General features: G+C 39.5%; 1 protein-coding gene across 5 annotated transcripts in view; it reads left to right on the plus strand.

Moving 5' to 3' along the window:
- The window catches only part of KLF12 (KLF transcription factor 12), a 503,891-nt gene that overhangs the window by 351,013 nt on the left and 135,162 nt on the right, over window positions 1-17,716 (plus strand). For all 5 annotated transcript variants that reach the window (XM_062194091.1, XM_062194088.1, XM_062194087.1 and 2 more), the window contains one exon: window positions 6,662-6,797. In XM_062194091.1, the coding sequence (XP_062050075.1) occupies window positions 6,662-6,797 (136 nt within the window). The remainder of the gene's footprint in view (window positions 1-6,661; window positions 6,798-17,716) is intronic.

Consider the following 17,716-nt stretch of genomic DNA (forward strand, 5'->3'; position numbering starts at 1 on the left):
TAATTTGAGTAGTCTAAGAGATGGTGAGAGGCTCAGACATACTATTCCATGGGGCATGGTTGAAAAGCAGTAAATGTACCGAGTCGAATAGAATGATTAAAGGGTAGGAATGTGGGCAGGAGGGAGGGAAGGGTGGGAAGAATGACTCCACTCCTGAATCTGTGTATATGAAATACATGAAATTTGAATACCTTAAATAAAAATTTTTTAAAAAAAGAAAAACATAGAATGATGGTTGACGACCAAGTACCAGCTTAGGAAATAAATGCTTCACATCTGTCGTCTTATTTATTCCTCATAACAACAATGGTAGGGCAAGAAACCGAGGATTAGTTGTGTGAAACCAGTTGTCCAGAGTCAGAAGGTTGGAAGCGACCGAGCTTGAAGTCACATTCTTTGATGCCATAGCTGTGTTTTTGTCCCACAGAAGCTCTGTGACATTCCCCCTTCCCTCCCCCCTCCCTTGCTGTTTTTGGAACAATTACTATACAGAATGTGTTGGAAGAGGACTCTACCGTCCATGGTATTGTGAATTTTCCCCTTAGGTTTTTTTTTCCCTGCACGATCCTCCCCGAACATTGAATTTTCCCATCTCCCCAGCTCAGCCCCAGCCCCCATTTCCTCCATTGCTCTTCTTCCTATCTTAATGCAGCAGCTCTCTGAAAAGCCAGGGTTTCTCTAACTAGGACGTATTCCAGCCTTGGCAGGACCAACAATGAGGGCATCTGCAGATAGAGGGAGTCTGTCCGTGGCTGAAGGAGGGAGGGATGGGAGCCTGGCCGGGGCCTCCCCAGCTGCCTCATTCCCCTTCCGTCTGCCAGGGCCCCCTCCCCTGCAGCCTTGAAAGGATTCAGTATCTCCTTCTGGAGGGCAGTCCTCTTAGGAAATGTTAGTGAGTCTTAATGCACGTTCAGAGTTTGCTGTATATGCACATTCGATATAGTGACTTCTGGGAAAACTTGCCTTCCTTGAAGACCAGTGGAATAGACATTTCATCAGTGCCTAGGCTGAGGTGGCATGGGGTGGAGGTGTGAAAGAATGTGAGTGCTGCTGTGTCTGAGTCAGGTGTCTGTATTTGGGAGGTAGGGGCCGGAGACAACGAAGAGAGCTAGATACGACGTAGTGCTTTGCTGAGCACATACTTGCAAGAGTCCACCCTTATGGGCCTCCTTTAAATATGAGCCCAAGAGAAGGAGTCGAGGAGCTTTTCTTGCCTGGGTAGTAGAACCAACCCGGTGGTCCCTGTGCATAGGAAATCCCTATGTGAGCATCAGCAGAGAGACACAGAAGAGACCACTGAAGGCAGAACCCCGTAAATTCATCTGGCATATTTTGAATTGAAAGGCAATGTAGACTGCAGTGTGGAGCTTTTATTTTCCTTCTCAATATTAATATTCCACTCAGATGTATTTCAGTAAAGGCCAGATTGTCTCTTCAGAGGAGAATAGAGATGAGTGGGCTAGGCTGACCGTAGCCATAGCAGCAGTTGGTTCACATCAGTGCTACAGAATCTCTGGAAGGAGCTGGGAAAGTAATGTTGTGCATTGATTATATAGCAACGCTTAACAAGCCAGCTCAAAATTTAGTAGATTAAAATAGCAACCAAGGTGGCCAGCATTTGACCTAGTGCTTAAGGCTCCTGCAAACCATATAGGAGTATCTGGGTTCAATACCTACCTCCAGTTCCTGACTCCAACATACCGCTAATGTGGACCCTGGGAAGCAGCACTGATGACTTAAGTAGTTGGAGTCCTGCCACCTACATGGGAATTCCCAGCTGCCAACTTCAGCATCCGCTAAAACCCCAGGAGTTGCTGGTATCTGAGGAAGGGAGCTCTTGCTTTGTCTGTTCTGTCTGCCTGTCATAAATAAAAAAATTTTAAAAAATATGCAAAACAAACATCTTTTAAAAATAAAATAGCTACTATTAATTTAGGATGAGTTTGGCCAGGCAGTTTTCATACTGCTCTTGCCTGGATTCATTCATTTGCCTACAGTTACCTGGTACCTAGAATGTGGCTGGTGAGGCTGATGTGGTTTCCTTATCTGTCTGGTGGTTTGGATTAGCTGCCAGCTGAGTACTATTTTTCTTTCAGGCTTCTTAGCATGGTGAGGGGGTTCTAAAAACAGAGAGAGGAAACCCAGTGTGCAAATATTCTTCTAGCCTCTGCCTCTGACATTTGCTAATGTCTCATTGGCCACATTAAGTCTTGCAGCCAGACCCAGAGTTGTTGTGAGAAGTGACCACACAAGGACACGGATATGGGAAGACCTGATTTAGTGGAGAGATCCTTATGGTAACAGTCTACCATAGGTGGATATTGGAAAGTCAGAGTAAATAGATAGAACTTAGGTGTTGTTTCACATGTATGAAATTCAGACCTTGAAGACAGGGAATAATTTCCCTGCTACCAATGAGCTGAGTTGCCCAAAAGTAGAAGATCCTTTTTTCTTTATTTTTAAAACATATTTTAGGGGCTGGCACTGTGGAATAGTGGGTAAAGCTGCCACCTGCAGTGCCAGTCTCCTATATGACACCAATGTGAGTTCTGGCTGCTCCACTTCTGATCCAGCTCTTTGCTATTGCCTCTCTATAACTCAACCTTTCAAATAAATAAGTAAATATTTTTTAAAAACCATATTTTATTGACTTATTCAGGAGACAGATTGGAGAAGACATGTCTGCTGGTTCATGCCCACAAATGCTTGCAATGACCAGGGTTGGACTGGGCTGAAGTTAGGCGCTGGGAATGCAATCCAGGTCTCGGGTCTCAGGTCTCCTAGACGGATGACAGGAACCCAATTAGTTGAGGCATTTACTTGCTGCCTTCCAGGATCTGCTTCAGCAGGAAACTGGGTCCAGGAATCAGAACTGGGAATCAAACCCAGGCACTGTGATATGGGATAGAGGCATCTTAACCACTAGACTGAGTAGCCTGATCCCCCTTTTTATTTAAGAAAGATATCAAATACAAATTGTTTTCAGATATTTATAGATCATCACCTGCTCTTCTACTTAAAGAGATAGATCATTTTAAGATCTGGTACCCAGGTAATTTTTCTATTATCTCTAAATGGGAGCCCCAGAGAAAAGTCCTTTGTAAAGGGGTCCAGATGCTCAAAGACTAATGGAGGTTAACTAGGGTACATGCCCTATTATACATTTAATAAAAATAGAGTGGAATTATGCAAGTATGCAGATAAGCTAATCATCTGACCTCATCAGCAATGCAGATTTTAAAAAGCCTGTCTAATTACTTCCTCAGCTTGGCTGAAGGTATGGGTAAAAAGAGTTTCCCAGCATGCTGGTAGCAGATGTATTTCATAATATTTATTGAAAATATTGGAAAGAATTCCTCAATTATGATGCTCCTGAAAAGTACATCAGAAAGGATATCATATTTAACATATTTTATACTTTCATTAAGATATAAACATAACCATTTAGATGATGATATTCCAACCCTGATGAGTTACTTGGAATGTTTCATACAATTAGACTTTAACTTGCAAAGCCAGATTTCTTATTGCTCAACGGCCTGCATCTTCTTTGAGTTGTATTACTGACCTGTGGAAGCTCTAATTGTCTTGGGCAAAATGGGACCTCCAGAATATCCTCTTTTCTTTGGCTGTTTGCTAATTTGGTATTTTGGCAAAGGCATCTTAGGGCATTATGTTTCAACAGCTTTAAATGTTAAATTGTTGACATTCATAGACATATGTAACACCATACACTATGTGATTTGGAAGCCTGGATACATCTGATATTCACTTTTCTTGGCTGGCTTTGAGTAGTTACAAATGTCTGTTAAATGAATCATTCTAGAACAGACTCTCCCAAAAAGAAATTATCTATGAATTCCTGGCTAGATTACTTGCATCAGCTCTGGATGCTCTACTGCTTGTGTGCTGGTTGTCTTTAGCTTCCATTCTGTGAGCTGCTCAACATCTCTCCAGATGGGTTACCGGTACAACAGTGATCCCAAAAGATGATAGCTTCTAGTAGTGATGTAGTAGTAATATAACCATCTTAGATTTGTAAGGACAGGGGGTTTCAAAAAGGTCATGGGAAATGCACATTATCTTTTAATTCCATTTTGCTTTTATTTATTTATTTTTTTTGAAGTATGCTTGTATATGAAGTTCAGACAACTGTGAAATTGCCTGATGATGCATTTCTCAGAATGGCTCCCCGTGGTTAAGCAATGAACACGTATAGCCACCTTATAATGTGAGTTAGCTTGAGCCTGTTTCTGTTACCTGAAGTCAAAATCACTCTTAAATGATAGGGTGAATTCAGTGCTGCTGGAGTGACTGGTTGGGCAAGCACCCTCATCAGTTGGTGGTGGATCTGGTTGCTTTGACTTGCAGAGCATCTCCAGCGTCTCTCTCCCAGTGTATCTTCCCTAGAAATCAGGTGGAAAGCAGACTTTGTCCTCTGGGACATTCAGAAGCTCTTAATGAATGTTGCTTCATAATTCCTGACCTTTGGGGAAGTGAATTCTGAGTTTAAATAAGTTGTTAGTATAGAGTCACGGTACACTGAATTGTTTTATTTGAGGACAAGGACAGAAAATATGGATAACCCAAAATATGACTTAAATTTTTGGCTAGTGATACTGAAATGAGGATATAGCTACGCAGTTGAAAGTCACAAGGTAAAACACCTTATATGTCTCAAATATTAAATCTCTAAACCAGTTTCCCAACCTGGGTATGACTGATATTTTAGGCTGGTGAATTCTTTGTTGTGGGTAGCTACTATCTTGTGTAGTGACAAAAAATTTTGTAGTATACTTGACCTCTGTCCAATAGATGCCAGGAGCGTCTTTTTTTTTTTTTTTTTTTTTTTTTTTTTTTTTTAAGGGTTGTTTTACTTATTTGAAAGTCAGAATTAGAGAGAGAGACAGAGAGACAGAGAGATAGGTCTTCCATCTGCTGGAATGGCCAGAGCTGCACCAATCTGAAGCCAGGAGCTTCTTCTGGGTCTCCCACACGGGTTCAGGGGCCAAGCACTTGGGTCATCTTCCACCACTTTCCCAGGCCATAGCAGAGAGCTGGATCAGAAGTCGAGCAGCTGGGACATGAACTGGTGCCCATGTGGGATGCCAGCACTGCCGGCGGTGGCTTTACCTGCTAGGCCACAGCACTGGCCCCACCAGTAGCATTGTAACTCACTCCCCACCCTTCCACATTATGACAAGCCAAAATGTCTTTAAATGTTGTCAGAATATTTCAGAAGGATAAATTTGACCTCAGTTGAAGACTGCTGCTTTTTTTGTTTTAATAATCTTTTTAATTCACCCAGCATTTACCAAGCACTTCCATTGTGCACAGCACATTTTGGTTTATTTTTATGTATGTATTACCCTAGTGCTCACCAGCTTTTAACAGACACCTGTTCCTACCTAACCTAGTTTAATTAGAAATATGTTGAAACTTTAGGCATAGTTTTTTTTTTTTATCAATATTGTAAGTATTAATCAATCATAAGAAGTTGGCTTTTATCGGTAAGAAATGATAAAATATCAGCATTTCCATGTGGTTCTAAGTAATGTATGATGCACAGTAACCAAAAAAGATGTGGGGAAAAAAAGTTAAATTGTAAATGTACTCAAATGTCATTGTAACTATGGTTTTAGTGCCTTTTGTTTTCCTTTGCAAATGGTGGCAGTTTGGGAATCAGGGAGGCAGTCTGAGGAGCAGTCAACCAGGTGGAGATGGGTCCCATTAGCAAGGCCCTGCTATGGTCAGTGCTGCTCTTTTAATTGAAATGGTGTGTGTGTGTTTGACCTGAGGGCTGATCGAAAGTCTAGGCAGTGATTGCTAAAGCTATTCACAGAGCAGAAGAGATGGGAATTAAATCTATTTTTTAAAAAAAGGTGATAACATATTAAATGATGATAATGATCCTCTCATTTAAAGCATCTGATGGTTCAGTCAACAGAGGTGAGAACATCGGGCTGCTTCTTGCTGTGGCAAGTTCATGGTGGAGGAGCATCTTCTCTAGAAATGACTTTTTGAGAAGTGGAATCAGGATGGAGGTGCAGAGAGCTTTCCAGCAGAAATACTACCAGCTCTGTCATTTTTGTGCCTTCAGCTCTCTACTTAGAGCCGTAAGGAACTATAAGACGTCACTTCACAAAAAATACGTGAAACTTTATTTTAGTCATGTCAGTGTTGTTTTAAAACCTATTATGAGAGCATCCAGCCGTTACTACCTCTTCTGCCTCATGCTTTGAACTTTCCAGGCAGAGTGTTAATGAGCAGTAAGATGGCCAGAAGTCTGGCAGCAGAATTCATGGGGCGAGAGAAGCCAGAGGGTTGAACAGGAGCTCTGGAAGTACATTATCAGTGTTACAACACCTAGGACTTGGCACTACTGTGGATTTTATGGTTTTTGTTCTATAATCATAGCTGTAATATTTGAGAACTGATATAGGCTGAGAGCTGATGTGTGAATCAAATGAACAAGGAAAGGAGTAAGTGAATAATCAGTATATAAAATACACAGCTTTCACTAATAATTTCCTGTGATGTCTAGAGAATTCCACTTGTGTTATATGCACAGCAGAGACGTTCGGTGCTTGATGTTGGTCCAGGACAAGGTTAACTTTCTGCGCACTAATTTTAATTCATTATATATGCCTTTTTTTCCCAGCACAAATGGACCCCCGAGGCCTATCTCCCAGACAAAGTAAAAGTGACAGTGATGATGATGACCTGCCAAATGTGACCTTAGATAGCGTTAATGAAACTGGATCTACGGCCCTTTCCATAGCCAGAGCAGTACAAGAGTAAGTATCACATTCTCAGGATGAAATAAGAATTGCCAAGGTGATCAATGGATAATGGGAAGTGCAGCATCTCCTGTTCCCCAGACATGTCATTCTAGCTTGGCACTGGCACACCTGTCCGCATCTTTCCATTCAGCCTGTCCTCCTCGGGAAAAGATTAGGCTAGGGAACAGAGTGTTTTAAAAGAGCTGAAATTTTTGTGTTTTGATTAGATATGAGACCTCTGTGCATCTTTTCTAATTCCCCCTGCACCCTTCTCCTTTGCTTTGAAAAAAAAAAAAAAGTGGTCTTTTGAATGTCACTATCTGATTATCATCATCATCATTACTATTCATATACAAAGTCAAGGGAAATCATATGGCAAATATCATTATCTTGTTTTGATAGGAAATTACAGAATAGCTCTTTTGAAGACTTAAATGTGGAAGATGTTGAAAAATAGGAATCCTATGTAACGATTTTTTAAAGGGCTCTTTTCTCCTTTTACCTGGAACAAAGGGTTCGAGTTCAGGGCTTGTTTATTGAAAATAGCAGCTTTTCTGCCATTGTCTACTCTGTATCCAAATGAAATCTATGTTAGTCCATGTGCATTTTTCCCCTCTAGAGTATTTTAGTATTTTTTCAGCTTTAGTGATGGATTAAAAAAAAAACAAAGTTGTACATATTTAAAGCTGATTTGATATAAATACACATTATGTTAATTAGCACATCCATCACTTCATACATTCTCTTGCTAGATGGCTGTCTGAGAACATTCAACATCTACTCTATAAATTTCAAGTGTATGATATGGTATTATTTTCCATAGTCACCACGTGGTGTAGTAGATCCTCAAGCTTATTCTCACAACTGAAACTTGGCACCTTCAACCAGCCTGTCCCCATTTCCCCCACAACCCTAGCCTCTGACAGCCACCATGCTACTTGGTTTCTATGAGTTCAACTTCTTATTTTATAAGATTTCACCTATCAGCCATGGCTACAGTATTTGTCTTCCTAAGTGGTTTTAATAATATAATCACAAAGAAGAGGAGGACTCAAACATCCATACTTGTTAATTAATAGTTCATTCAAAATTATCTTCACAACCTCCCACCTAGTAAGTTTTTCCTGTATATTAACTACCTACCCTGCTCCATGCAGTAAGCTTTGAAATTGACAAAAATAAAAAAGGCATTGGTATGACATTTGAGAATTTACATCAGAAGTATATGTCTGTATATGTATTAAATAATATAGCTATTGATATATAATATATGTACACATAATGTATATATGTGCGTATGTGTATATATGTGTGTATAGATAATTAGGTGTATACATAATTAAGTGTATACACATAATATGTATGCACATAATTAGATGTATACACGTAATATATGTGATATATTAGAGTCATTAGGACATAATGGACCTAAAATGAAATGTGTAATCAGAAAGATATAGGTTCAAATTCACATTCAGGCCCCTCTGGCAAGTTACTTATCCACTCTGAGATGTTTCCTTTTCTGTAGTGGGACAACCAGAGTACTTACCTGACAGGACTATTGAGAGGGTTTGATACAGATACAAGGGATAAACAGGAACTCCTAAAGTTTCAGGGCATAGAAGCCTTTAGTTAATGATGGATTTAGTATTATTCCTAGTGGTAGTGGCCATGGTGATAGTGTAGTAGTGGAAGTGTGACAGCTAGGAAGTACAGATGCAGCAGGTGTCATCATTCAGTTTTCACAAGTGAAGAGATTTAGGATCAAAGAAGATAAATGATGTTCTCAAAGTTCCGTGATACAGGGTAACAAGACAAAGTTAGGGCTTCCAACTCCAAAAATGCCTTTTACTAAGAGTGTCTTGTCATATCACTCATCAGCAATGTTGTCACTGTTGAGCATTTGCTAAACCACTTTGCCCTTTCATTTGTTAAAATAACTGGTTGTAGTCCCTTGGTTTGTCAAAAGCAGATGTTGACTTGAGCCAGCCTGGGCTTGAAATCCCTGGGGTTGCTGAGATGGGATTTCTGATGGTGACTGTCTGATTCTCAGTGATCAACACAGTCACCCTGGTTTTATGTGAGTGAAGTCTGAAGATAGAGGAGCCCACAGTCTCAGCTGTGGAACTAGACTGAAGGACAAGTTTCAGTTTTGAGAGGAGCAGTAAGTTTCATGGGCATCCCAAACACATTGTTTCCTTGCATCATTTTAATGCGTTTATAATTGATGTGTGTTTGTAGGTGTGTACATTTATTTCAAATCAAACTCTGAAGTTTAGTACTATGATGACTAAAATCTAAATGATGCCCACTCCATTGGGGCCTTATATATTGAATGATGATATTAGCTTCTTAAACAGAACCTCCTTTTTGTGCTTTTAATATTATGTATTTATAATCTCATAGTATTTTTTTTAATGTGAAATCTTAATAGCAACCTCAGGAACTGCAGCTTCTTTATCAATATAATCTACCAGATTTGCTCCGTGTACATGTTTTCAAGATGCAATATTTTGTATAAAGTACATACGGCTGTCTTTATTATTATTATAAAAGTTGCAAGTGTATCTTGGGAGATGCAGACTTATTATTCATGGCAGTGTTTTCATTAAACAATTAGTAAAGAATACACTTAGCTATCACTTGGGAACCCCTTGCTTGCCAGGCCCCATCAATAGTTAATTAACTGTTGTTCAGAACTGAGCACATGTGGGTAAACACTCGGAAGTACTAAGATACTGTTAGACGAGGCAAAATTAATAAATAAATAAATAAGCATGTTTTGCAGAGACCTCTTAAATCTCGATGTGTTTCAAAACTTACAAAAATATATGGGAGAAAATTCTGAGATGAATAAACACACTCTTGTTAGAGAATTTTTTAGAATTCAAAGTCGGCTTGTAATGTACGCAGATGTGAATTGTCTCTCCCCTTGGTCTTGCCTTCATTCTGTACTACATGCCACCGATTCACTGTTTCCTTTTCCTCTTTTTCTGACCTTCTGTGACTCCATAGCTGTCCAGAAACAACTCACACATTCCAGTGTAATCTGATCAAGAAGCTCATGCATCAAATACTAAGTGGATAGAACAATGTCAGCTTAGCATGTAAAAGCAGAACTTGAGAAGACATCTGTCAATCTATTTTCTGTATGAGGAGAGCTTTCCTACAAGTGTTAGGTGGGGCCGGTGCCACGGCTCACTAGGCTAATCCTTTGCCTCAGGCACCAGCACCCCGGGTTCTAGTCCCAGTCAGGGCACCAGATTCTGTCCCAGTTGCTCCTCTTCCAGTCCAGCTCTCTGCTGTGGCCCGGGAAGGCGGTGGAGGATGGCCAAGTGCTTGGGCCGTGTACCCGCATGGGAGACCAGGAGGAAGCACCTGGCTCCTGGCTTCAGATTGGCACAGCGCTGGCTGTGGCGGCCATTTGGGGAATGAACCAACAGAAGGAAGACCTTTCTGTCTCTCTCTCTCTCACTGTCTAACTCTGCCTGTCCAAAAAAAAAAAAAATGTTAGGTGGGAAAGGGTCTCGCACGTAGAAAGGTGATAACAATCAAAGTTTTCCCCGTAATACTAGTAGGTGGCACATTCTGAAAAACGCTGAACAGCTAGTTCACATTTGTCTTCTCAGCTTTCTAAGAAGGACTCAAAAGTTTCCTTCTTCTATCTTTGGCTACCAGTGGACTGTCAGGAGAAGTGGGGGAGATGAGACAGGAGACAGCAAGATTGACAGTGGAGAAGGGTGAAACTGCCTTGTGGTAGGCCAGCCCCTGGGGGGAGGCGGGCAGCTCTGACAGGATGCTGATGCACAGGGTCGATATCTCCATCTCCTGCTCTTTGTCTCTTTCCCCATCGCCTTCTGTGTTCAAGTTCACTGCCTTATCTCATGCAATAACCATCACAGTTTGCATTCTCAAGCTGATGCCTCTGTTGGCAGTCTGTTTATGTAGCCTAAACCTTCATGTGCTAGTATATTTCCAAATATCTAGTATCATATGTTGTATCGACTTTTAGAATGAACTTTATTAAAAATCCCAAGTGTAGAAGATGTTGCCTTTGATTTGCTGTACAGAGGGCGTTAGCCAAAATGCATTTGGCTAGGCCGGCAACACAAAGCCACCTCGATTTTGTCAAGATTTTTGTGACCGCGTACTTGAAGTGATCATTTCAACCATTTTCATTTACTTTTTCATGAATCAAGTTATGAGTAAATTCAGATACACTGGAAAACGTGGCCACTAAGAGAACCATTGATAGGCTCATGCCCTTTGCTTAGTTCCATTGTATAGATACCATCCAAGTCAGAAATCATGTAGTCGGTAATTCTGACAGGGCCACTCTCTAGTAATTCATAGAACATCTGACTTGTTTTGGTGTGGTCCCCCCCCAACCCCGTGTTAAAATAGGGACATTACCTTCAATGACTTGACAAACATAAGCATGAGAAGGAGAGGTAAAGGCAAGTGATTAGAGTAAATTATAATGATTAACTCTAAGCCTAGGCAAAATAATGATATATAGGTTACACTTGCCTTTATTGCCCGGAGCCTGTAATTTCTGTGCCCTCTTTTCTGCTTCCTCATTCCAGACATTCATAATCCTCAGTTTTAATGCAAGTAATATAATTAAATTTCATCAAACTAAAGTGCAAATGAATAATATCTGGGAAAGGGCCCTCCACAGAGGAATTTCTGCCTTATCAGAAATAAAGTGAAAGAATGGGGATCCGTGTGATAATTGCAGCAAGAGTGGGGTGAGGTGGAAGACACGAAGACTCTAAGGTGAACTTGTTTCCCAGAATCTTCGCTTTCAGAACGGGGAATGCGGGTTACTGGTTAACTCACTCTGACTAGTCTTCACTGTCTGATCTTGGTTATAATTCTCAGAGGGAAACCAATGCCCTATAAATGAGTAACCTTAGTTACTTTGATTTTGACTAGCATCCCTGATACCTGCACCTGTTAAAATTATACACTTTTTTTTTTAAAAGAACTTACTGTCAATTACATTTAAGCTAATTATAACACTCCACTGACTTCCTTCCCCTGTTTTTATTAAATGGGTTCCGTGAAGTGCCCTTTTTCTTGAAGATAAACAACTTGTGAATTTCTGGAAACGAATAGTTTTGTCTTTAGTGGTTTATTTTTTTTTCCCCCCTCTTTTCAATTAAAAGCTCTTTGAAAGAACAGAGAATAGTAGCAAGCTAGGTATCCTATCGCTTCCTCAAGACTTCCCTTGTTGCTTGTTCGAACATCATGATTAATTTAGAAACTTGCATTTAACAATGGAAGAAAGGTCTGGAATCCTGGGCGGATCTCTTTTTCATTTTTCTTTTCTAAACTTCTTGGACAGTTACCACTCGTCCTGTTTCTCTGACTTTCCACATGCATGATTGTGTTCATGTCTTCTAAAGGAAGCAGAGAACAATGCTCAAGACTAGAACCGATCCTGAAAGCCCACTTTTCCACCGATTCTATGAAAGCTCACATAGTTTTTTTCCTGTCGTTTGCTCTATGGTGCTGCTTTTATCCTACAGATAAAGAAACCAAAATCCAGAGAGGTTTTGTCTATCCCCGGAGGCCCCAAAGCTAGCAATCTGCAGAGCTCATCTTCCAATCCAGGTTTGTCCGGCTGCAAACCTACATTCCTTTCTGACAGCAGCTCCTATGTTACACTGTGGCTTTGAATCTCTGTGCCGAAACAATCCACAGTTAATAGGTTTTTGAGTTTGGAACCCCAATAAGCATACCACTTATGTGAGCCAACTTTAGACCTTCATCCTGAAAGTAAGTCACTGTTACTTTAAAGGTCATCTGCTTTAGGGAGACACCTATTCTTAGAAATATACAGAAAGAATTCAGTGTCTCGAAATCGCAGGTTTATATGGAAATGTGAGGAAATAAAATGCAAAATATTAGAGTGTTCTTTAGATAAACTGTACTGTTCCTGCTACTTTTTTCAAAGACATTAGCACTGGGGAAAACTGTGATTTTTAGGTGTCTTTTAGTATAGACATATATGCTGATTATTCCATCACACCGGGAGTGAATGTCCCTCTTAGGGACTGCTTTCTGCCAGGCCAAAAAAAGAGCAGCTGTCTGCATGTTGACAGGAGACCATCATCAGATTTTTGCTTCTTGACTGAAAACTTGGAGAATGTTCAGGTCATATCACCTGTCAGCTATCAATGGAGTTGATCGAACTTCAACAAGAAGCCGGAGAGTCCTCATGCATTGGCTCTCAAAATTCAAGTGTTAAATTGTTTCATTTTTTCCTCTTAGATGCTTCCCAGATTCTTGCTACCTTCGAATGTGTGTCATTTTTATTTAATAAGACTTCACAGGTTTGGGGCAACTTAAAAGCCCCACTCAGTTCCTACCAAAGAATTGACTTTTTTTCTTTCTTTCTTCCTTTTCCAAAAAAAAAATAATAATAATTTATTGTTTGGGGATGACATTTTTAATTTATATGAGAGTCAAAGGATTAATGGCTTCACTAAATAAAAAGTTCAACAAATGAAAATAAAAAGACCACCAGTCAGTAGGAAAATGGCAAGGGCCATAAGTAATAATCAAATAAAAAGATGTGCAACCTCACTTAAACCTTAAAACAGTCACAGAATCTTTACTACTGTGGTAGGAAATAGTTCCTATCGGTTTGCAGGACAAATATTTCAAAATTTGATAAACATTGTATTTGCAGCTCAGCTGTGCTACATGGGCATTTCTCCTAAGAAATGAATTTTGAGTTGGATGCTGGGGTGGCAGTTTGATTGTAATAGTGACACAGCGTCATGCCTGGTGTGGCACTGCTGATAGGTAGATCAGAGGAGCACTCATCCCCTGGTGAGATGAATGCGGTTCGGCTGGTCTTTTGAAGGAAGTCAAGGAAAAGCTCTGATTTACTGTAAATGATTGCAGATGAAACTCAAAGTGTATGTTTGGCCTTCATCAGCCCAGTAGTCTTTGAAGTCTTAAAAAATTAAAAATAGTGATCAATTCACAAGCTCAGTTTCTGGGTTATTTAAGAGCATGGTACAGACCATGTGTGTATACATTATCCCACTGCTTTCATTGGTCAGTGTTGGGCCCTTTTTTAAAAAGAAAAGTATAATGAAGTTTGGCTAATTATGAACTGTTTCATGAATTAATAAATTAAGTCGTGTTGTTCACTTGGCAATCTGTTAATTTATTCATTCAACCCTGTGTTGCACGCTGGGTATACAGAGTGAATGACTGATTCCTGGCCACCAGCAGCCCAGACAAAAGTATTTGAGATAAATTACTAGAGCAGAGATGGGCAAGACATAACTCAGACTGGAATGGATAAGAGCCCTGAGATGCAGCAAGGGTTCACAAGTGAGTGAGAAAGAGAGGTGAGAGATGAAGCTGCTTGCAGAGAGAGGTAGGGACCTGATGACGAGGGACGAATTTGTTCTGTGGACGATGGGCAGATACTGATGGGTTTTAAGAATAAATGGCATGTTCAGCTTTGTGTTTTGCACATATCTGTCTCAGGGAAACTGGGCGTGGTCTGGCAGGTTGAGCACTGTACATCCCAAAGGTGCCGTTTACATCATGGTGGATATGAATAGCATTACCTAGGTGTCCACAGTATCCATAATTGGTCACAGATATTTGCGATGTGGAGCTTATTGTATATAGCATAAGTATCCTACCCGTGACCCTCTACGCAGAGGGCAGATAACATGTCCTGAACTCTTTTTATCTCCGAGCTAGCGCAATACCTGATCTGAAACTGGTTTCAAACACTAGTGCTTCTGTTCCAGTGGATAGGGTAGGAGGAGACAGACAGTAGGTATGTCATTGTATCTCTGAGGAAGGCACGTTACACAGGTAAATCAAGGGGGATATAGGACCTAGGCCATGTGCAGGTAGTAGCCAGGGTATGCTATTTCATGCAAGACATGCAGACAAACACTCATAAGGTTACATTTTCAGAATTATAAGGAGGCGTGAGATCAAAAAACTTGGGTTGGTAAAGGAAGGTGGTTCAGGAAGAGGAATAGGGCAGGTGAGTTTCAGGTCATTCAGGAATGAATAAATAAACAAACTTACTAACTAGAGAGCATTAGTTATTGTTCCTAAATTTTATAGAAGAAACTGAGCACCATAGAGACCCACTAAGTATTCTGGCATCACATCCCTAGGAGAGGGAGTTAGGACCAGATTGCTTCATTTACTCATGCTTGCCACTCTGTGCTGTTGTAAAAATTTGCTTTTTTGAAAGGGAATCCACAAATGGTTATTTAAATCCCCAAAGCCCCTAAAAAGTACACAAAACTATTTATTTCTTTCAAAGTATGTGTTTGCTTTGTACTTCTTTTTGGCATGAGTTGTTGAAATTTGCTTAGGTATATATGTCATAATGTAAAAAATATATAAATTATTTCCACATTAATTTGAATGTTGAAGTTGCAACAACTTGTGTTTCAATCAGTTATTTCAAAGTGATTTTCTCAAGCACATGTTATTTTGCTCAAGAATACTTAAAACTTCCCCTGTTGAGTCAAAAGTATCTACTATCCTGGGAAATTTTTTGTTTATTATTTATCTTCTACTAGCCATTAAATACTTTTTTCACTAAAAATTATGCAAATTTTAATTTCAAGTAACAGCTTAACTTCACAACTTTTCATGCAGAATCATTTGAAAATGAAAAAGTGTCATGTGTGAGTATAAAAACTGCTACACAGATGATACTATTTTGAGAGTGATTTGTATCTCTTATCTCTATGGCTAGCATTTTATTTTTCTTACTGTTTATTTCTATCTACTTGAAAGGCAGAATGACAGACTGAGATGCACACACACACACACACTTGCATAGAATTCCATCTGCTGGTCCCCACGCCAAATGGCTGTGACCACGAGGCAGAAGGTCCATCCAGATCTCCCATGCACTTGTTCAATCATCTTCTGTGTCCCAGGATACTAGGAGGAAGCTGGGTCTGAAGTAGAGGGGCCAGGGCCTGATATGTTCCATGGATGTCCTATGCAGCCGCTTAAACTAATACAATATAAAATAACCAATTTGGCCCCTCCCTCAACTGAATTGAATATATTCTGACATAGTTATAAATAGATACTTTTTCAACCTCCTTAACCACTTGAAAAGGGTTAACAGAATGTTGACTATGCCTCCTTGTAGTGGGACTGCATTACTTCTTGGTGATCCATTTAGAGATGGATAGAAATTAAACTTTTCAAACACAATGTTTTCATTTTTTTAAATAGGAAATTCCAAAATTACATCATGGCTAGAGTTGATGTGCCACTTTATTTGATGGTGGCTATTTACTTTTACTACTTTTAAATTATGTTTCAATTTAAAAAACAGTCTTAGTGATCTCTAGGCATTCAGAATGTCAGATTATTGATTTTTCATGTGTTTATATAGTTTACTCCATAGTAATTGCAATATCAATTCACTTTCAAATATTTGACATACTTCTCCATATGAGATATTCACATAGGTTTTTCTTGATAGATCTTTTACCTGTAATCACATTGTAAATATACATACACCATTTATATTTATCAAATGCATCCATTCTTAATGGGTATAAGTAGTGAGTGTAGGAAGTCATTTCCTATGCATTTTTGATTGTGTCAATAAATACTCAATGATAATGTTGAAATATTAATAACTTTCACTGCAAGTCCCCAGAGCCATTCATCACTATTTCATTTATTCATGCAGAGTACACGTGATAAGAAACCATACAGTTACATATTTGAAATTAACCCAGTTCACCAGGATAGAGTCTCTTGTTTCTCATCACGTGCTGTGGACTCTCTTCGTATTACTCTCTGTGAATTATAGCCATTGTATCAGTATTTCTCCTTACTTTATATCACTCGGACACATACTTGGATCTCATTGAATACATTTACTTACATGAATCAAATGAGAGTAAAATGTTGAAGGATATGTTTTCAGGGAAAGACTGCTATGTGGAAAAATCTGATTTAGATAGGAAAAGATAGCTAGCGTCAGAGTGAATCTTGCCAGGCTGACATCTCAGACTGTCACCTCTGATGATATTTTGCCATCTGTTTCTCACACATTTATCTAAGAGTCATTAGTCATTTGGAATCTAATGCTTCCATTATCATGGTTTACCCTAAAAATTAAATCCCAAGCCAGGTACAGTCAGGTATATTAAACATTCCAAGAAATTTTGAGAATACTCTGAATTACTCTTCTGCAAAATTACTAGTATGAGGGAAAAGAACATCAGACTTTAATTTATAAAATAAATCTCTGCTAAACTTTAATGCTAAAACCATCTCATACCAATAGTGTTATTTTATCTCTATTTATGGGAAAATAAATCTAACCTATAAAAATGGCTGTTCACCTTTAATTGAAAAGTCATTGAGTATTTTTAGGAAAATATTATTTTATGAACCTAATTTTTAATATTAGACTAAGACTATTGCTATTTCTGAATAAGATTTTGGATCTTTGTTTTTAAAGATTTATTTATTTATTTGAAAGAGTTACGAGAGAGAGAGAGAGAGAGAGAGAGAGAGTGAGCGAGAGAGATCTTCCATCCATTGGTTCATTCCTCAAGTGGCTGCAATGACCAGAGCTGGGCTTCTTTTAGGTCTCCCATGTGGGTGCAGGGGCCCAAATACTTGGCCCATCTTCTGCTGCTTTCCCAGGCACATTAGCAGGGAGCTGGATTGGAAATGGAGCAGTCAGGACTTGAATTTGCACCCACATTGGATGCCGGTATTGCAGGCAGTGGCTTTACCTGCTACACCACAGTGCTGGTCCTTGGGTTTTTCTTTATAATTTGAGTGAAGTCACATGACCAAGCCCAACGTCAGTGGGGTGAAGGGCTCTATTTCTGCCATGGAGATGAAGACTTAATGAGAATGATGACTGATGTGCTGATATTTACTGC

Source organism: Lepus europaeus, chromosome 6 (genome assembly GCF_033115175.1).
Source record: "Lepus europaeus isolate LE1 chromosome 6, mLepTim1.pri, whole genome shotgun sequence".
Classification (NCBI taxonomy): domain Eukaryota; kingdom Metazoa; phylum Chordata; class Mammalia; order Lagomorpha; family Leporidae; genus Lepus; species Lepus europaeus.